Source organism: Peromyscus californicus, unplaced genomic scaffold (assembly GCF_007827085.1).
Source record: "Peromyscus californicus insignis strain IS unplaced genomic scaffold, ASM782708v3 Scaffold_7__1_contigs__length_154581171, whole genome shotgun sequence".
Lineage (NCBI taxonomy): Eukaryota > Metazoa > Chordata > Mammalia > Rodentia > Cricetidae > Peromyscus > Peromyscus californicus.
Genome location: NW_026294595.1, coordinates 6,732,771 through 6,753,336, shown reverse-complemented (window position 1 = coordinate 6,753,336; position 20,566 = coordinate 6,732,771). Strand labels below are relative to the sequence as shown.

The 20,566-nt window shown below is 52.0% G+C and overlaps 1 protein-coding gene across 1 annotated transcript in view; it reads left to right on the top strand.

The window, feature by feature from the left end:
• Eeig1 (estrogen-induced osteoclastogenesis regulator 1) overlaps nucleotides 1-20,566 on the top strand; it is a 31,312-nt gene that overhangs the window by 8,175 nt on the left and 2,571 nt on the right. Inside the window, exons 2-10 of the mRNA XM_052722875.1 lie at nucleotides 13,400-13,520; nucleotides 13,748-13,777; nucleotides 15,537-15,653; nucleotides 17,017-17,063; nucleotides 17,197-17,357; nucleotides 18,959-19,063; nucleotides 19,146-19,362; nucleotides 19,771-19,892; nucleotides 19,985-20,054. Coding sequence (XP_052578835.1) covers nucleotides 13,400-13,520; nucleotides 13,748-13,777; nucleotides 15,537-15,653; nucleotides 17,017-17,063; nucleotides 17,197-17,357; nucleotides 18,959-19,063; nucleotides 19,146-19,362; nucleotides 19,771-19,892; nucleotides 19,985-20,054 — 990 coding nt within the window. The remainder of the gene's footprint in view (nucleotides 1-13,399; nucleotides 13,521-13,747; nucleotides 13,778-15,536; nucleotides 15,654-17,016; nucleotides 17,064-17,196; nucleotides 17,358-18,958; nucleotides 19,064-19,145; nucleotides 19,363-19,770; nucleotides 19,893-19,984; nucleotides 20,055-20,566) is intronic.

The window sequence follows — 20,566 nt, the reverse complement described above, 5'->3', positions numbered from 1 at the left end:
CTTATGTGTCTGGGGCCATAGGAATCCCATGGGGGCCTGTGTAGGATCCCACCTGTGGCACATGAATTCTATCAGTGCTTCCTCAGCAGCCCTTGAGGAAGTGATGTGTATTTGGGGTGGGTAGAATTAGAGATTGGTTGTAGGAGAAGAGTCACTGAGCAGGAAAGAGCCAGTGGTTTGGAATGGGATTAGAGAGGGGAGGCTCTTGGGGATGGACTTGACAGTATGCTGAAGAAGCTGGGGTGGGTTTGACTCAATCAGATTTTCCTTTATTTGTTTGTTTGTTTATTTGTTGTTGTTTTTTTTTGAGACAGAGTTTCTCCGTGTAGCAGCTCTGGCTGTTCTGGAACTGACTTTGTAGACCAGGCTGGCCTCGAACTCACACAGATCCGCCTGCCTCTGCCTCCCAAGTGCTGGGATTAAAGGCGTGCACCACCACACCTGGCTCAGTGTATTTGATTTATTTCTTAGTTCATTACTATTCTTATGTATATGGATGTTTTGCTGTCATGTAAGTCTGTACACCATGTGTGTGCAGTGCCCATGGAAGCCAATAGAGGGTGTTAGATCCCCTGAAACTGTAGTTAACAGATTGTAGTCGGTCTCCATGTGGGTGCTGGGAATTGACCCCTGGTCCTCTGGTAAAACACCCAATGCTCTTAACTGCTGAGCCATCTCTCTAGCCCGTAGTCTTGCACTTTAGAACTACCAAAGGTACCAGTGGGATAGACAGCTTAGGGCTGCCAGTTGTGTTAAGCCAAGAAGGGCTAATATCTTCCCAGTTATTGTCGTGGACCAGTTCAAAGCTGGAGCCATCCTCTACAGCAGCCAAGGTGAATAGGACCACAGACAAAAGGCCCAAGACAAGGTCCATGATGATACTTTCATAGGGTTCAAAAACACTCTGGTTCAGAAAAGATGAGGTTGTGTTTGTTGGAGTTGGGGCCATATCTGGAAGGGGCTTTTAGGCCTGCAGAATTCTGCTTAGGGTTAGTTACACAAGTATGTTCTCTCTGAAGACTTGTGAGCTGCACATCTCTGTTGCAGAAACAAGCCTCGAGATGCCCATACCCCTAGGCTCTAGGTGGGCACCAAAGCTTTCAAGACAAACGCAAGGGTGCCTGGAAGTCTGAAGTTGATCTTTGGGATTTTTCCTGGGTCTTTCTGGCAAGCAAGTCTGAACCATTCCAACTCGATGAGCATCGCTCTTGTTTACAGGGCAGTGGTTCATTTTGGCAACTGCAGGCAGTCTTCTTGGGCTGGGGATTTTCCTTCTCTCACTTACAACCCCAGCAGAACAGGACTTCCAGGCTCTGGAGTTCAGCAGAAGGCTTGGTGGGCTCCTGAGGTTACCACCAGACCACTGGGTATCTGGACTTTGCCTGTGATGGGTAAATGAACTCTTCCGTGGTACCTGGATGCCATGGTGAACCTGTTACTACCCACCATAGCTTCTGGCTCAGGGCACCCTCTCAGTAAAGGCTGGCATGGCTAGTTTCAATTCAGAGCAGTAGTTGGAGGGGACCTGGGGTGGAAGCATGGAAGGAAAGGTTCATATTTCTTCCTTTCTCCCTCCATTTGTTGCTCTTCTCTCTTCCTGAGGTTCACCTTTTGAAACAAGTGTGATTAGAGCTGGGCCACTGCCCCGGCCATGATACTTGTGCTCTCCACCTGAGGCCTCTAAGCATTAGACATATCCATCTCAGAAATGCAGAGCATAGAGGGGATGGGGTTTTGCTACTAAAGCTTACATCAACCCCAACCCCTTACCTTTTGTTGTTGGCTTTGAGGCAAGGTCCCACTATTTAGCCCTGGCTGGCCTAGAACTCACTATATAGACTAGGCTGGCTTGGATCTCACAGAGATCTGCCTGCCTCTGTTTCTTGAGTGCCGGGATAAATGGTGTGCATCATCTTTGGGATGAACTTGACTCATGTGCCCCACTATGTCTCAAAAGACATACCCTGAGCTCAGCAGCTCTTCTGGGGTTTGTGTTTGCCAAAAGGATAACAGGGAGCAATTGGACCTGGTTGTGAGGCTGGCCATGCCCATTATGGGTATAGGCAAGACAGACTTTTTATCTGGGCAGCAGTCTGGTGGACTGCTTTTGGCTTTGGGTTGTAGAAGGCATCCTCTGTAGCAGCCATTATCACAGACAAGGACCCATCACATTACACCGTTGAGCAAAAAGGCAAGATCCTCGATGGCACTTGAGTAGAGTTCAAAGGCATTCTGGTTGGGGAAGGGTAAGGTTATCCTTGCCGTGTGAGGCCTGTGTCTAGAAGGGGCCCGCTCATCCTGACTCCTAGTAAGTGCTCAGTAAATATGAGTGATGTTAGTGGCAGCAGTCATGGTGGGCCCGGGATTGGTCTTTGAGTCTGCAGAGAGAGTCTCAGGTGTGCGTTGAAGAGGCGGAACCCTGTGAGTCAGGGCCCCATGGTTCTGTCTGACCCTGGGCCCTCTGTCCTGTGGTTGGAATCTTGGGTAGCTGCTGAGGACAGCTGGAAAAAACAGGTCTGAGTCAGTGGCAGGCTGTGAAGAAAGGTGACTGGCTAAGTGACTCCCGATTATCTTGTCACCTCCCAAGTTCAGAGAGCCATGGGGTCCTTTGTGCAGCAGGAGCACCTGAGTAGTAGATGCAGTGCTGATGGTCCCTGACCCCACAGACTCTGGAGAACAAGGTGCAGTCACACCTGGGAAGCTCCTACCTAGAAGGAGAATGAGAAGACTTGGCTCTACGGAGATAGAGCACAAAGATCTCTCGTTCAGTTGCCATATCGTCAGCACCGTCTCTGAGGACAGGAGACAACAGTGAGTGAGTGTACAGAGAGAGGCCTTGCCTCTGGGAGCTTGCCTGGGAGACAGAGGCCTTGCTTGGTTTCTGCTACATGGATAGACCCAGTCCTATGTGCACAGGAGGTACCCTCAGGATGGGCCTGGGTGAAGGTGTCCCCATGACTGGTGTCCAGTCATTTCAGGAATCAGGCCTCAGGGACAGGAATCCCTCCTTCCTCTCACTCCTTCCTCTCCGAGTGAATCAAACACCACCCAGGCCTGAGTCAGCCAGGAACTGGTCACACATTCCTGGCCACCTGCCATACCTCTGGACATCACAGCTGGGTTTCAGGCCTGGGGAAATGGCCAGATCCAGGGTCCGGGGCAAGGAAGGAGGCTGGCCGTGGGTTTCGCATGCTTCCGGACCACCTGCCTCTGAGATCCCTCTCTGCAGGTACTTTTCAAGGGATAGGTCGTGTCCTCCAGTCAGCAGAGGTGCCAACTATGCTCTTCTCTCTTTAGGCCAGCTGGTAGCAACTCCATGAGAAAGGGTGAGAGTCGACTGAGACTTGAAAAGCTCGGGTGGTCATTGGGTGGCAGAGGCTTGCTTGGACCCATCTTTGCCTCCCCAAGCCTCTCAAGTGAGCCTGCTGGGAACAGGAAGGGACGCTCCGCAGCTCTGTGTGTGCTAATAGTCTGGGTTTTAGGAGAGGAGGTTGGTATCACATCCCAGTGTACCATCCACTGTGTCTTCTTGCTTTGAATTCCTAGGGCCTCTAGTTTATGGCCCTTAACATGAAAATGTAGTGTTCGGCGCCCAGAGTCAGACAGCCATAGGTTCAGATCTCAAACCTCCAATCAGTAGACATTAGGCAGGTGAATTCTTGGGCCTTGGGTTCCTAGCCTGTGACATGGGGCTAATGGACTGTGGATTCTGTGACCATCTCTTCCTTGGAATGAGCCCAGTTGCAATACCATCTCTTTTCTTCTGTGTAATACTCGTGGTAAAGGATGAGGCCACAGGGCCTCGGGTTCTGGCATGACAGATAGTCATACTGTCACTGAGACCCGAGAATGGTTCTCCTATGTTGGCAGATTTCCCAGGGATCCTGCAGGGTTGGGGCTTGGAGTATGGGTACCCCTCCATTCCTGTAAGATCTGCCTCAAGTTCCTGGACTCCTGAGAATCAGTGTGCTGATCTGTGAAGTGAAAGTAGGGCGTCAGCATGTGAAAAGAGCTTGTACTTGGCCTACAGGAGGACATCCAAGAAACAGGAGCCAGGAGGGTTCCTTTGCTTAGTGCATAGGGCTGGACCTGCATTTGGTTCAAAGCCAGCAGTTTACTATGGATCCCTTCACTAGGGCTTGCGGGTGGAGCCCAGTGGTAGAGCTCTTGCCTAGCATGCACACAGCTCTGGGTTTCAACCCTAGCACCAACAATAAAAAGAAAAAGACAGTGACTACTGGCACCATTTCAGAGTCCATTCACAGGCATTTTCCTGGGTGGTAACATGAGCTGTCTGCATACCCTGGCTGTGGAGCGGAAGGTAGAATGGGACAGCTACATGCCTGTGTCTGTAAACAAAGGATGCCAACACCTACCTACCTGTCTTGGGCTTTTTGTAGGTCAGTCCCCAGGTTACTTGGCTGAAGAATAGCAGGATTCAAACCCAGGTGTGTCTAACCCTGATTGATGCTCCTAACCCAGCAAGCCCGTTGTTGAAAACTCACCCCTTCTCTGTTGTGCAGTTTCTAAAGCTGCAGTTTGCCCACATTGTGCTTGATGGGGTCCCTTGTCAGTGTCAACCTGTACTCCTAGCCTTCTTGTCAACCCCTGAACCATTTTTAGGGTTCTTGCCAGCAGGGGAGCAGAAAAGGCAGTATGGGGCCCCAAGGGGCTTCTCTAAGCTCTCCAGCTTTGGGCACAAAAAGTGACTTGGCTTCTAGGAACTTTCCCACAGGAGGAGAGACTGGCCTGCCGAACTGTAGGGAACTGTTTCCCCTGCACGTGGCCCTGAACTCCTGGCAGGAGCCAGACACTGTTGGGCTGCCACGTTGGCCCTGGACGGATGCCTTGGCTGGTCCCTGGAGTGGGCCCCTCCCCAGGCAGCTGTGCCGTTCTCTTTGGGAAAGCACTGGCAGATGTTGTCGATTTAAATTGTTTCCTTATTAGACTCTCACTCAGGCTGGGGCTGCCTCTCATCAGGCCAGAACATAGATTGCATCACTAGGACCACTCAGTCCTTGAGGAACCATGCAAAGCCTGGGGGTTCAGACTGTTGCTGGGCAAAGCCAGGGACGGGCAGGCTGGATAGCAGGAGATGGAACTTGCTCTGGTGCCTGTGGGCTGAAACAGAGGACCAAGTCTCCTAGGACCCAGGAGCACAGCTAGAGCTGGCAGGTCCCTGGGGTCCTATCAAGTGCCTACCTCCCTGATCAGAGTTACTTGGAAGTTGAATGAAGAGTGGCCTCCATGGCCCCTAGTGGTGTGTCTCAACCGGAGCTGATTTGGTTAAGTCTCAAGACAGCTTGTCACATCTGGAGTTGTTCAACTGTAATTGGCAGGGTGCAGCTAAATGTGGCACAGTGCCCAGGACAGCTTCTCACAGAGAAAATACCTGTCTTGCACAGCCGTGGTCCTGCAGGCTGGTAGACACGTCTATGCTCACTTGTGTCTGGAAATGCCTGTCTTGCCGGGCTTCAGACTCTACTTTGCTCAGATTTGAGCTCTTGACTCTCTGCCAGTGCAGTGTTCCATACTGAGAATGCCAGTGGTGGTGAGTAAATGTACTGATGGGCATTTACATGTGTGTGTGTGTCCGTGTGTGTCCCTGAGTGTCCATGTGTACGTGTGCGTGCATCATGTGTGTTGGGGGATAAACTCAGGTTGCTAGGATTGTGTACCAAGCACCTTTTCCTGGTGAGTCTTTTAGCTGGCCCCTGGGAAAGTGAAGTGTTGTAGATGGCCCTAGGGTCACCCTGGAGCCCTATCATGGGGACTAAGCTGCCATAGTATTCCCTGGGGTTCCCTTTTCCTTGTTTTTTGCTCCTATGGCAACTGCCAGTCCTGCTTGCACTGTAGCACTAGCTGTGGGAGAGTCCCTGGGCCCATGGGTTCCTAGCAGCCTGTGCCTAGGAGGGAGCTCCTGTGGCAGTCAATCTCTTGTCACCTGTGTGGTGGAGACCCAGGGCCACCAAAGCTCTGGGACGCTGTTGTACCTTGTAAGCAGTGATGCTGCTAGGTACAGTATTTGTTGCAGTGAGCTCATTGCTAGGAACTATGAAGCCAGACTCTGGGGTGACTCCTAATGGGGACATTGCATTTCTGTTAGAGAAATTGTTGGAAGTGGTTTACTTCAGCCTGACTTGCCACCTTCCCCACCCTCTTTAATAGTCTTGGTTGTTGTGAGCCAGAGAGGCAAATAGAGTGGTCTTTCCTCCATGGTGTCTGCTTATACCTTCCTCCTCTGGGGGCGAAAGGGGAGACCAAAATGGCATAGTGAATTGGGGAGCCTCATGGCAGGCTTCTGTAGGGAGACCTGGTGTTCTGTGACTGTGTTCCACCTTCCTGGACCTGAGTTTTTTCACCTCTAGAACAGGGATGGTATTTCAACAGGCCTCAGGATTATGGGAGAGTTCTTTCAGTCCTGTGCTTGAACCATTAATCCCACAGAATAAACTCAAGGCATGGGGGGTGTTTTTTTTAAGTAGAGGGGCCAAGGAGCACATAGAGTAGAGATCCCACTCTGCCAGCTCTGTCCTAGACTTTTGGGGAAAGAGGCCATGGTAATAGACAGAGAGATGTGGTCACCATTAGTGTGGGACCCTGATGGTGGCCAGCCACGTTTCTTGGTCCCAAGACACAGCAAGGCACATAGATGCCTGGAAGGTGTGGCCCTGCAGACACTAGGTTGATGGACTCTTTACATCCCACTCGAACTGAGCAGAGACAAAGGAGTCACCCCAACAGCCCCATGCAGTGGGCATGCCACCTCCTCCCTTTCAGGCTTTCCTGTGTTATTCCTATTGCTGGAGACTTCCTTTTCTTTCATCTTTACCCAGCTGACCCCAGCTTTGAAACCCTGACTCTGACCTGTAGAGTGCTCTTGTAGCCCTTCAGAGATATTGTCAGCTGCCAGTTGTTTCTTGTGTAACATGTTTCCCACTCTGCCCAGGACCCTTCAAAAGGTTCATTCCATGCCTACAGCCTGAGCTGATGCCTGCAGCCACTCTCCGTGGATACCTCACAGAGGTCTGCTTGACAGTTGGATACAGGTCCAAGGTTCTTGCTGAACCTCTGGATAGCTGCCTGGGGTAGGCCCAGGCAGTCAGGGAGTCAGATTGGGAGATTCCTAGAGCCAGGAGAGATCCGGGAAGTCTAAAGCTTCTGAGACCACTGTTTTGTGGGGTGCTTACTCTATTTTAGGACAGTTCAAAAATAACTACATGGTGGCCACAGTGGCCACAGGACTCGCCCTGTCTCACTGGATTTGCACGGCTGATTGTATATCTTAAAGCTAAAAGCAAAACCTGTCTCTTTAATTACCTGTCCCTGGCAGCAGCAGCAGCAGCAGGGAGCAGGGATGCACGCCCTGAAACCCCAAGCTGGAAGAGCTGACTCTCAGCCTTCCAACCCTGACAGCAGGTTGCCCACATTCACTCAGCATGTCCCCACTTGGCAGTGCCTCAGGGAGTAAGGGTGGGCCCTGGCCTTGAATCAGATACTTGTGGCTCAAATCCCTTTGCTTGTTATAACCACTCATCCTAACTTAATTTCCCTTTCCTTTGAAGTTAAATTTTATTTATTTAAAAAAAATTTTTTTAAATTTTTTTTTACTTTTCGAGACATGCTTTTCTCTGTGTAGCCCTGGCTGTCCTGGAACTAGCTCTGTAGACCTTGCTGGCCTCAAACTCACAGAGACCCACCTGCTGGAACTAAAGGTGTGCACCACCACCACCACCACCACCACCACCACCACCCCCACCCCACTTAAAGTTAATTTTGATGAGGAGAACTACTCTTAGACAAAAACAAGGTAGCCCCAGCAACTCCTCACCTGTAGTTCTAATAGATTCGACTGAACTGTCCCCTCTTTCTGGCCATTGTCTCTTCATATCAGTATGAATAAGCCAGGTGTCCAGGGAGCTAGCAGTCCAGTGTCCTGGTCTTTTTTGGGCTGAGGTGATCTCTGAGCCTTGGTTTTTGCCATTTTAGTTAGTTATCTGGGCTGAGCATGCTAAAGTTTTATGACGTTACACTGCTGTTGTCTGCCTGCATCCTGAGCCACATTATCAGGACAGAGAGTGAGATACACACTGTTTTATTTACATCTTGTGGGTTTTTTTTGTTTTTTTTGTTTTTTTTTTTTTTTGAGACAGGTTTCTCTGTGTAACAGTCCTGGAACTCACTCTGTAAACCAGACTGACTTCGAACTCACAGAGATCCCCCTGTCTCTGCCTCCCAAGTGCTGGGATTAAAGGTGTGCACCACCACCGCCCGGCCACTGTTTACATCTTAGGTGTAATTGTCTTTCACACTTTCCTGATTTCCATGGCTGGCCCACTGTGCTCCTGATGAATGGGGATATATATATTGGGCACTGCTGTGCATGGGCCTGTGGTGCCCTAGCAGGCTCAGACTCTGTCTTCCTAGCACCTCCCAGCTCATTGAGGTTGCAGATAGCATAAGATGGTGCTCAGTCTCGGCATCTTTGATACTGGGTCTCCCGGTGTTAGAGGGGCTTCTTCTGTTCCCTAAAGTGCTTTTCTGCCTCTGATGATACTGTATACTCCAAGACTCATAGAAGAGTTAGTTCCCTTTACCCAGGCAGGCGTTGTGAAAATTTACAACCACTGGTAACAGTTGAATGAATAACTAAGGAGCTGGGGACTTAACTCAGTGGTGGAGTGCTTGGCCCTTACATGTGCAAGGCCTTGGTTCAATCCCTGGTACCACCAAAAATGAAAGAGGAAAGGGTCTCAGTGGTCGAATGCTCGCTTGCCTGCTGTTCATAAGGTCCTGCCTTCCATCCCCAGAGGGAGAAAAGACACACTCTCTCTTCCCTGCCCATCCTCACCTGTAGTTTCCAGACACTCAAGTGCCCAGTGGTGGCCCTCATTTGCCATATGATGTCATGGGCATCTCTGAATTTTCTGTGCACACCATCTCGAATGTGTCCTATTAAAACCAAAGGAGAGCCGGGCGGTGGTGGCGCACGCCTTTAATCCCAGCACTCGGGAGGCAGAGCCAGGCGGATCTCTGTGAGTTCGAGGCCAGCCTGGTCTCCAAAGCGAGTTCCAGGAAAGGCGCAAAGCTACACAGAGAAACCCTGTCTCGAAAAACCAAAAAAAAAAAAAAAAAAAAAAAAAACAAACCAAAGGAGATGATGCATTGTAGAAGCCCTTCTGGGTCTGCCTCTTTTCCTGCTGTCCTGCAAGGCCATCTTCCTTTCCTTCTCTTCTTTCTTTCCTTTTTTTTTGAGACAGAATCTCATTATGTACCCCTGGCTGGCCTCAACTCAGAGATCCATCTGCTGCTGCCTCAGGAGTGCTGGAATTAAAGGTGTGAGCCACCAAGCACTGCTCCTCCTCCTTTCCCCCCCACCCCCCAGGCAGGGTTTCTCTGTGTAGACCAGGCTGGCCTTGAACTCAGAGCTCGGATTGCCTTCCTCTGCCTCCCAGGCCCAACTTCCCTTCCCTTGGTGTCACTGAGCAGTCTCTCACCTTGGAGTTGTTTCTGTTTTTGCCTCACTTGGCCTTGGCTACTACTCACCCTGCCTTAGCACCCTACATGGTCAGTCCCTTTGTAATTTGGGGCCAAGACTCCTCTCCCCTACCTGTTTTGGAGCCTGCCACTCTGTACACACACTGGCCACATTCCTACCTCAGGCTCTTTGTTGTCAGAACTCCTGTGTCTTCATCCTGCAAGTGTCTGTGTGGCTCACTCACTTCTTCAGTGCTTTGGTTTGATGTTCCTTTCTAGTTAAGACCTTCCTTGGCCGCCTTTCCTCACGGCTCTGTCTTCCTTGACTGTCCACTGCCCACCTCTTCCCATTCCCTTTTTAACACTAGGACATGCATTGCCTGCATTTTTTTTTTTTTTTTTTTTTGTCTCTTACCCACTGCCTAAGTAGTAGCCCCTCAAAAGCAGGAATTTCTGTCTTTGTGTATTGCTCATTTCTCCATCCAGGATATTTAGACATGTCTAGCACATTGTGGTGCTTTAGTTAATGGATCTGAAGTGACTCCAGTCTGGTAGTTCCTAAACCCAGCCTGGCCAGCTCCTGCCCAGGACTCATGGCTGCCCTTTTGACATCCTCAGTCCTACCTCTGGGCCTAAGTTCTTGTCCATCTCATCCTTGCTCTGTCTAGAACCTCCTTGTTCTTCCATAGGGGCCTAGGTCTGGGCTTGAGAGTTCTTCTCTTTTCTCTCTCTCTCTCTCTCTCTCTCTCTCTCTCTCTCTCTCTCTCTCTCTCCCCTCCCTCCCTCCCTCCCTCCCTCCCTCCCTCCCTCCCTCTCTCTCTCTCTCTCTCTCTCTCTCTCTCTCTCTCTCTCTCTCTCTCTCTCTCTCTCCAGGGTTTCTCTGTATACTTTTGGTGCCTGTCCTGGATGCTCTGTAGACTGGGCTGGTCTTGATCCACCTGTCTCTGCCTCCCACGTACTGGGATCGAAGGCGCGCACCACCACCACCAGGCATCAGCATTTCTGAACTTCATCTTCCTGTGAAAAATGGACAGGGAAACAGTCACCTCTGTGGTGATGCATTGTGGGATGGGGTTAGGGCATCAAGAAGTGACCACTGCTGTGGTGTTTATTGCACCTGGCAAGGCTGCTTGCTGCTGCTTTTCCCCAGAGGTGGTGACATGTAATACTGATTGTTCAGAATTCCTATGGAAACAGGAGGGTGGTCCAGGGCTCATTCCATAAGCCCCGCCCTGCTCACCTTCCTGCAGAAGGAGGGAGCAAGCCTGTCACCTGAGCCTGGGAGGGCTTCACATGATTTGTTCTGGCCTGGCAGGGCTGACAGGAACCACAATTGAGCCTCAGGCTTCCTAGCTGGTATTCCCATGACAATCTCAAAGGAGGGGCGGGCAGTTTGCTGTCAGCCTTTGTTCCCAGGCTCTAATCCTAATTCCTCTGGGTGCTTCAAGTCCTTCCTGCTTCTGCTGGTCTCCAGCAGCTGCTTCTCCTTGTAGGTGGGGTGGAGGTGGGGGCTGGGGATCCACACAGAGTGCTTCCCAGTTCTGACCCCTTAAAGCTCAGGCCTCAGTTGCTCAAGAGTGACTCTTCTCTCCTTCCTACTCCCTGCCTGTGTGTGTGCATGCTCTCTGCTTCCATCTTGGCCCCATCCATGTGCCAAGGCAGCCATGAGCAGGTTCAGACACCTGCCCCGCCCTCACTGCTGTTCACTGTCTCCCCGCTGGCCGACCTCCTTGGTGTTTCTGTCTACCAAGTATATTCTCACACAGGGCCTTCAGACTGCCGTTCACCTTACTTCTCTCCACTCCCAGCTTTGCTGAGCTACCATTGCTGGAAGGTGCATCTCTAGACACCGCCCTAAAGTAGCAGCTCTGCCTGCTTGTTCTGCCCAGCTCTGCTTTCCGTGTTTCTGTTGGTCAGATTGGCTGTACATTTTGTTTCTGTTCTACTGACACAGAATTTACATATCACATAATTCATCTACCTGAGGAGTAGGTTCAGTGTTTGTTTTGGTGCTAGGTATGGAACCCAGGGCCTTGCACATGACCAGCAAGCGCTCTTCCCACGGCCAGTCGTTTTCCCACTCACAGTTGAGCTCTCGCTGCAGTCCTCTGCAGACCGTTTTCATTACTTCACCAGGAAACCTCGCACATCTTAGCTGTCCCTCTTCACTCCCCAACTCCTGTCCCCTGGAGCCCCCAGTCTACTTTCCGCCGCTCTGGATTTGTCTGTTCTGGGCCTTCCCTACAAATCAAAGCTACACTAGGTCTCCTGTGTGCCTGGCTTTGACTTAGCAATAATGTGTTCAAGGTTAGTAGCACTGTGTAAGTGCCTCCTTCCAAAGGACAACTGACCTCATGAGCAGACCACAGATAGTTTACTCACTTACCATGGGTGGGGGTTTGGGGTGCTTTTGCTTTTTAACTGTTCCGAATAGTGCCGCTTGGCACATTTATATGCAGGTTTTGGTGTGGATGTAGATTCTGTTTCTGTTGGGTGTGGACCTGGGAGTAGAATTACTGGATCACATGGTAATGTGGAACGGCTGGCCTCACAAGCCCACAGGGCTTCAGCTGCCAGGTTTTCCTGCTTTTTGTGCCCCTGAGCCAATGTGGCAGCCTAGGGCTCTCACTCTGAAGCTAGACAGCCTGGATTTCAGCCTGCTTTGTGAGTTCTGGTCTTGCAATCTTGCTGGAGCCCCAGTGCCACCAACTATAAAAAAAGGGTGGCATAGATCCACAACCACCTAGGCTGCCAAGAAAAGCAGGAGATGCCTGACTGCAGCCTGACCTCACTGACCCTCACCTCAAAGCCTAAATCTGGCCGGCAACCCATGTTTCTTGGGTCACTCAGGGTGTGGGAAGGTCACTTCTCAGCTGTATGACTGTCCATCCAGTTAGGTGGGATGCACTGAATGGAGATACTGTCACACCACCTCCTTCCCATGGTTGCCCCTTCCTGAGTACCAGGGTTTGGGAAGGGACTGTAGTGGTGCCACAGTTCAGCTCTCCAGGCTGTGCACTGCTGCCACCCCAGATCTTGTTGAGCTCCCACAGCAGTTGGCTGAGGTGTAGATGAGCTGCCCCCAGAGTTCCCATCAAACACCAGCGGCCTCATTTAGAAGTGCTGGGTTGTTACTGTAGTCACATTCCAGGGCTGGAAGGCTAGAATCCCACCTGATATCTCAGCACCTTCTGTTTCTTTGTAGACAGTGGCTGGCAGGCTTTCTCCAGCACTCTGGGCAGTCTGTGGTGACTGCCTGTCCAGTCTGCTTTGCAGTTCTTTGAATGGTGCCTAGCACCTGGGAAGCAGCAAGAGCATGAGCTGTTGTGGTTACTGTGTTGTTGTTAGAGGAGTCTAGCTGTGGGCCCCACAGGCTGCCAGGAGATCTGGGGCGCTGACCTAACCTTGACCTCTTACTGTACAGTGGGTTGAGTGAGTCCATCCTGGGAAGACTGAAGTGAGGGTCACATCAGGTGGCCAGCAGGAACCTGTCAGGGGCTGATACAGGGAGTGTAGGAACAGCCAAGGTCAAGGTACTGGGAGGAGAGGCTCAGCACGTCGTGGGTCCCTGGAAGACTAGCTGCCCCGGCCTTTTTGATTCTTTGTTTTTCTTCTTTTTTGGGGGGGTGGCGGGTGAGGGGAGGGCTGGAGATAAGGTTTCTCTGTGTAGCCCTGGCTGTCTTGGAACTCACTCTGTAGACCAAATTAGCCTCAAACTCCTAAGGCAAGCACCACCACTGCCCGGCTGATTCTTCATTTTTCATTTCATGATTTTTGTGTGTTTACCATCATACTGTCGTAGTCTTATGAAAACACTCTGGCAGGGGGCCCTTCCCCCGTCCCTGATAGGACTGGAGTGGGGGTTGATGCTTCACATTAACCTCATTCACCTGTCCCATGTTCATCTGCCCTGTCTCTGCAGGGAGGAGGTGCAGGAGAATTGTGTACGGTGGCGAAAGAAATTTACCTTCGTGTGTAAGATGAGTGCCAACCCGGCCACAGGCCTGCTGGACCCCTGCATCTTTCGGGTATCTGTGCGCAAGGTGAGGTGGGTTCATGTGACTGAGCCTAGGTAGGGGTTGTGAGCTCAGAACTGAGGCGTGGGTGTGGAACTGACCACCTGTGGTTTTAGGCCCCTTTCCTACCATGGCCACTGAAAGGAGAAATGTGGGCTGTTACCCTGGCCCCTTTTTGTGTTCTGTTTTCATGGTGTTTTGGGGAGATCTCTGAGAGTTTCCTAGTCATGCCATGTGTCTCTCTGTCTCTGCAGGAGCTGAAAGGCGGGAAGGCTTATTCCAAGGTAAGGTGGCTTTGCTTCACACCACTCCCTTCCTCACTAGTCAGGTTAGGGATTGGTTAAGAACTTATCAGAGATCACCCAGCCTCTGCTTCCCAATTGCTGGGGCTAAAGGGGTGTGCAACCATACCCAGTTTCTATACTTGGGGTGTGTATGTGTGTATGGTGCTGGAGATTGAACCTAGGGCCTTATGCATGCTAGACAGATACTCTACCACTGCTCCATTTTTCTAAGGAGAAAAGGAACGCACATACAAAACTGAGTAAAAGTGTGCATATGATGTAGAAAAATGGAAAGGGAGTGCTCTGCACATGTGTGCTTGAAAGCAGTGGTTGTTCAAACGATGCACAGATTCTGCAGCTTAGGCTTCTTACTTACCCAGGGTATCGTGAGTATCTTCTCAGGTCACCCTAGCTTTCTGTATTCTTTCTAATGGCAGCAGTGTCCACTGTGTGCCTGGTGACGGAGGTTCAGCCATTCACTGCTGTTGGAGAGCTGTGTTGACCCTAGGTTTTCACTCGTGCCTGCCTTCCGCCCCCATCCCCACCCCCACCCTGGCTTTAGCCCTAGGAGGAAAACCTTTTCCATGGGAAAAATTGGGAGGAGATGGCCCAGCTTTGAATGAGCATGTCCTGTCCTCCATCTCTCTTCCCTTGGCCAGCCCAGCACAGGAGGGACTGTATCTTCATTTGCCCCACCTCTTACCCTGTGGGGATGGATACCTGAGATCTGGGTAGCAGACATCCCCACCGCTCTGTATGCCTGCCCTGACCCAGCAATGGAGGGGTCTGTCCAAGTGTGTCTACTGTTTACTCATGAGTAAGGACTGCCAGTCTACAGCCAAGGAGTCTTCAGCCCACATCAGATGTTCCAGACCTTCCTGCTGTTCCGTAGCAGGACCTCACCTCACCGTGGGCTTTACCCATTATGCAAATGAGGAAAACAATACAGAAAGCCTGAGCTGTAAAATGGGGTCCCTCTGAGTCATTACAAGGGCTTGATTCCAAACCCAGTTTTCTGATCGGTGTCCTAAACACTGTGGTCAAGACCTGTATGTGACTGGTGCACAGTACATGTCCAGTGAGTTTGCTACCCTGGTGACCCCAAGCCTGGCGCTCTCACGCAGCCTCGCTTTCCTCTGTTCAGGCAAACTGGATTCTGTCTGACTCATCCCTGTGGCCCTGTGCTTCTGCTTTTACCCTTTTTATCTCTCACATCTCACCTGCACACATCCTGAGAGGAACAGGTCCGAACTGGTTGGTGAAGTCTTACCCAGGAGGCCTGTGTGCTCAGGACAGTGAAGGGTTCCTGTCCATAGACTCTTCCCTTTTCCCTCCACCAGGACTTCATGGGGACCTGCCCACTCTGTAGTGTCTCATCACCTACCCTGCCACCAAGTTCCCACAGGCCTTCCCCTCTCCTCTGCCTGTTCTTCTGTCAGCTCCCGACAGCATGGCCTTGTTTCCTTGGGAACAATGTGTCTGTGTCACAGACAACAATGTCCTTTCATCTCAGGCACACTGGCCCTAGTGCACCCTGGGACTCCACACAAAGGGTGCTTTGTGCCACTCAGGGATGTCAGCCCCTTGCTTTGCCACATTGGTGCTGCTGACCCAGGATCCTGTCCTTGAGTCCTGGTTATGCAACAGTCAACTGGGGCTGTGGGGCGAGCCTGCCCCCCCTCAGGTTAACCCCTCTGGTGCATCTGTTGCCTAGCACCCACACTCCCTGCAGCCTCCCACATTCTCTTTTCCCTCCCAGCTGGGCTTCACTGACTTGAACCTGGCTGAGTTTGCAGGCTCAGGCTCCACCGTGCGCTGCTGCCTATTGGAGGGATATGACACCAAGAACACCCGCCAGGACAACTCCATCCTCAAGGTACCTGGGCCGTGCTGCCTCTTCTGCCTTCCTAAGGGGTAGAGACAAATGTAGCTCCTCATCAGAAAATACAAATTCTTAGAGATGCTGGGAGGGTATAGGACCCTGGGTCATGGCCTCAGTTTTCCCATCCATGGTTGGGCACGACCCCTCACCTTCCATAAGGGCTTGATAAGCACCTTTCTTAAGATGGACCTTGTGCCATGTGCCTGTCTTCTCTGTCTCGTGGCCCTAACAGCAAGCACAGCCTGTGGGTGTGGTGTCTGTCCTTAGCTCTTGAGTTTGAACAGGAGAGAGTCGTGACAGCAGAAGTCATCTGCCCTAGCTCAGACGCAGAGCTCCCACTCAGTCCCACCAGTCATTTAACTGCACAGCCTAGCTCCTGGTTGTTGCCCATCATGATCTGAGACTTCCTGGCTCCTGGTATCAGTGATCAGAACTGGTGTTCTGGACCCACGTGCAACATTGGGGGATGTACTCTGAGAGCTCCAAGGCAGGCATGCCCTGCTGGCCACACAGGTCTCCAGAAGCCCAGTAGTTCATTTCCCCCAGACAGCTGGCGATTTGTCTTCAGAGTAGAAATACCCAGGTGTCTGCACCAAAACACCTCTTCATCCCTTTCCACCCCCTTTTACAGTCTGGCCAAGAAAACCGGTTTGTCCTAACACTACCTCTGAGCTGACCTAGGAGTGGCCAGCTGTGCCTGGCACAGAGCTGGGCACGAGGTAGCTGACAGGACTTGAAAAACATCTGAATAGGTTTAGGCTGGTAGATGTGGTAGCATACTTACTGTGTAATCCCAGAATTTGAGGCTGAGGTAGGAGGATCATGAGTTTGAGGCCAGCCTGAGCTACACAGCAAGAGCCAGGTGGCGGCGGCGCACGCCTTTAATCCCAGCACTTGGGAGGTAGAGGCAGGTGGATCTCTGAGTTCGAGGCCAGCCTGGTCTACAGAGTGAGTTCCAAGATAGCCAGGGCTACAGAGAAACCCTGTTTGGAAAAAACAAAAAGCAAACAAAAAACTTTCAGCCAGCTCCTGCTTGCCATGGTAGGTCCTGTGGGTGTCCCCTCCTCCTGTGGAGCTCCTTGAGCCCTGTTCCCCGACTCCAGGCTCTGTTCTCACACATTTGGGTGAAGTACCTGTGAATGAGTGTGTTCCCTGGAGCTCACTTTCCAGTTGTCCGGTCAGAACTGGAGGTGCTGACGTGGTGCACTCAGGGGCTAGGTGGCAAGTGAGGCCTGTCACTCCCTCCTCGGGGCTGCCTACTCTGTCCTCCACACAGGACACACTGTGGGCAGGTGGAGCCCAGAGGTTGACCTGGGCTGGGCGTTGGCACCCAGTGCTGATTTCTCTCTACCAATAGGTCACCATTGGCATGTCCCTGCTCTCTGGAGACCCCTGTTTCAAGACGTGAGTGTCACCCTGGTTATCGGTGGGGATGGGGGCCATGAGATAGATTCTTCTTCCTCCAGGCTCTGGGGTACCCGTCTCCATCTGATCCTGAGATTGGGACACTCCAGTCACAGCCCTCTCTCCTCCCAAGGCCACCATCTACTGCCAAGTCCATCTCCATCCCGGGCCAGGACTCCTCCCTGCAGCTGACGTGTAAAGGTGGTGGGACCAGCAGCGGCGGCGGCAGCAGTAGCACTAATTCCCTGACTGGGTCCCGGCCCCCCAAGGCCCGACCCACCATCCTGGGTTCAGGTACCATCTTCATCCGCCTGTCTCTCCACTGCCTGTGACTACAGCTTCTCCCCTGAATGTCCTGTCCCAGGAAGATACTTATCAAGAGGAGGGTGCAGGCACAGTGGCACCCACCTTTGATCCCATTGCTCAGACAGAGGCGGGAGGCTCTCTGAGTTCCAGGCTAGCCAGGGCTACCCAGGGAGACCTTGTCTCAAAAAGAGGGTGGTGAGATGGTGGAAGAGGACGCATGTTTCTGCTGGTGCTGCCATTGCTCATGTGACTGAGTGCCATGATGGCCTCAACCCTACACACACCCTCCCAGAGGTACCCTCAAAGCTGGGAGGCATGTGGCTCTCCAGACCTGAGAGCTGTGATGGACCTAACCACAGGGCTTGACTTTTCCCTAGGTGCTACCGTTCCTGCCTGCCTTGGCTTGGCATGTCGGGGCTTCCCAGCACCATGGCTCTCCCTAGCTAGTGGAGGCTGGGGTGCAGAGGAGAGCGCTGTCTAGACCAGGGCACCTCAGCATAGATGCTGCCCTTGTGTAAACCAAAAGGCAATAATTCTCTCCAGAACAGAGTGGTATTTGAGGGCCCATGTACTTTTGCAGTTGGTTCCCCTGCCATATACAGAGAGCTTGGTGACTTGAAATCTGCCTAAGCTGGTGTGGTCCATGCATGTAATCCTAGTGTGGGAGGAGAGGCAAGAGGATCAGAAGTTCAATCTACATGGCAAATTCAGATCCACCTGGATTACATAGGACCCTATCTTAAAAAAAAAAAAAAAAAATGGGGCATGGTGGTACGCACCTTTAATCCCAGAAGTCAGAGGCAGGTGGATCTCTGAGTTAGAGGCACTTGCCTAGTGAGACCCTATCCAAAAAAATGATCGAAACGCTGCTTTGGGAATATGGCAGACCTGAATCCAGCCTGTAGCCGGGGTGTCCATGCTCGTTTCTCGAGGGAGAAGGCTGACAAGGCTGGGATGTGTGCGTCTGCAGAGCCTTGTCTGTGTCCCCTAGTTCCTTAGGTTTACAGCTGGGGAGTGAGTGCCAGGAAAGTTGTTTGAAAGGACCGAGAACGTGGCTGTTGGCCTGTCTCGGGGGCTTGTCTGTTCCCGTCCTCCTCCATGCTCCTCCTTTCCCAGATGTGCCCCTGGAACTAAGTTCATTTCAGTTTCAAGGCCTTCAGGGTGCTGTTCCCTGTGACTGGAAGGCCCTGTCCCTGCTGCCTTCTCTGTCTCCCCCTTCTTGGTGTCCTAAAGGTCTCAGCATTAAGTCTTCTCCTGAAAAGGCTTGCCTGATCGACAGACTGACCAGGCCCTCCATAGACGCTGTTCCTGCTCCACACCTACTCACCATGGTTGTGGATAACTGTCTCAAAGCCCTTGTCCTCAAAGATCTGTCACAGATATTCTCTACTCACGAAGGTCCCAACAGCTTCTTGTGGAATGGGTGACCGGGGTTCCAAGGGTAGCCCGTGGCTTGAGGTAGATTCTGCTCCTCTAGTCCTTGATCTTCAGTCTGTGGAATGGAGGCACAAGTGTCCCGTGGAAGGCTGGTTGAGAGTAGGGTTATGAGTGAGGTGTGGTACCTTAGTAACCTTGGCTCCTGTCCCCAGGACTGCCAGAGGAGCCAGACCAGAGCCTGTCTAGTCCTGAGGAGGTGTTCCACTCTGGCCACTCCCGAAACCCCAGCTATACCAGCCAGCAGTCCAAGCTGTCAGGTGAGTGGTCAGGCCTTCAACTTGGGATCTCCCACAGCCCTGGGCCCCTGTAGTCACCTTCCCAATATCACCCACTCTCCAGGCTACAGCACAGAGCACTCCCGCTCCTCCAGCCTGTCTGACTTGACACACCGAAGAAACACGTCCACTAGTAGCAGCACCTCTGGTGGCCTCAGCATGGCTGTAGAGGGTCCTGAGGGCACCGACAGGGAGCACCGGCCCCCTGAGAAGCCACCTCGTCCTCCTGAGAAGCCCCCACGACCCCCACGGCCCTTGCATCTGTCAGACCGCTCCTTTCGGTGAGTGTAATTTTTGGGACTCGCTGGTAAGCAGAACCCTCCCTATACTTTGCCTCTGACCACACAGGGACAACAGAGTAGGTTATAATTATAACAGAATGGTTATGATTTAACCGACCGTTGGTCACAAAAGCACAGCCCTGGACTAGGCATGTATCCTTGCTTATCCAGTGCTGCTGTTCATGGCTTTGTGTATTTGTCTGTAGACCCGACAGAGCTTGTTTGAGCCTTAGAACCACTGCATACGTGCTGTTTGGCTTCGAGCAGGGAACTTAACCTCAGTCCTAGTCTGTCAGCACGTGCCTCTGATGGGGTGTGCATAGAATGTGCTAGTGCCACAGGTGCTGGGGTTATCCTTGTTGCTGTACCTGTCACTGCCCTGTCATCGTTCTGTCCCTCTCCCCCAAGGCGAAAGAAGGACTCAGTGGAGAGCCACCCAACCTGGGTGGACGATACTCGCATTGATGCCGATGACATTGTGGAGAAGATAATGCAGAGCCAGGACTTCACTGACGGCAGCAATACTGAGGGTGAGCTGCCCACTTCAAGCCAGCTGGGGTGATGATAACCTCTGAAGCGACCCCTGCCCACTCAGCCACTGTCCTCCCTTGTGTCCCCACAGACAGTAACCTTCGGCTATTCGTGAGCCGTGATGGCTCCACCACACTGAGTGGCATTCAGCTGGCCAACAGGTAGGAGCTGGAGACAGGGAAGTGTGGTAAGGCAGCCATGGGGACCCCTGGCCTGGCTTTGAACACCGGTCTTGTCACCAGTGACCTTGGACCCACCCATCCTCAGAGTCCTTGATAACTGTACCTTCAGAGTGCCTTCCCACAGGCCTTTGGGTGGTGAACTCCAGGACTTCTAGTTCCCCAGGCCTTTGAGCCAGTGAGTGAAAGTAGTATCCAGCATACTGGGCTGTCCTGGGGATTTTCCTTGTGTTTTGGGGGATCTAAGAACATGTCCTTTGAACTTCTGGATCCAGAGGCCAGACAACTTTGTGAAGGGCGTGTCTTGTGCTGCTCTGCTGACCCCTGTTGGCTGAGGCTAGAAATTACAACCACCCTCTCCCAGCAGTCCTGGGCTGCTCTGGGTGAAAGAGCAAGAAACCATGGGTACCTCCATTCTCTTGCCTTCTTAACAAATCTTACAGCCCCTCCTTGCCAGGGTGGTACATCCAGGTGTGTACACAGGTGATATTCAG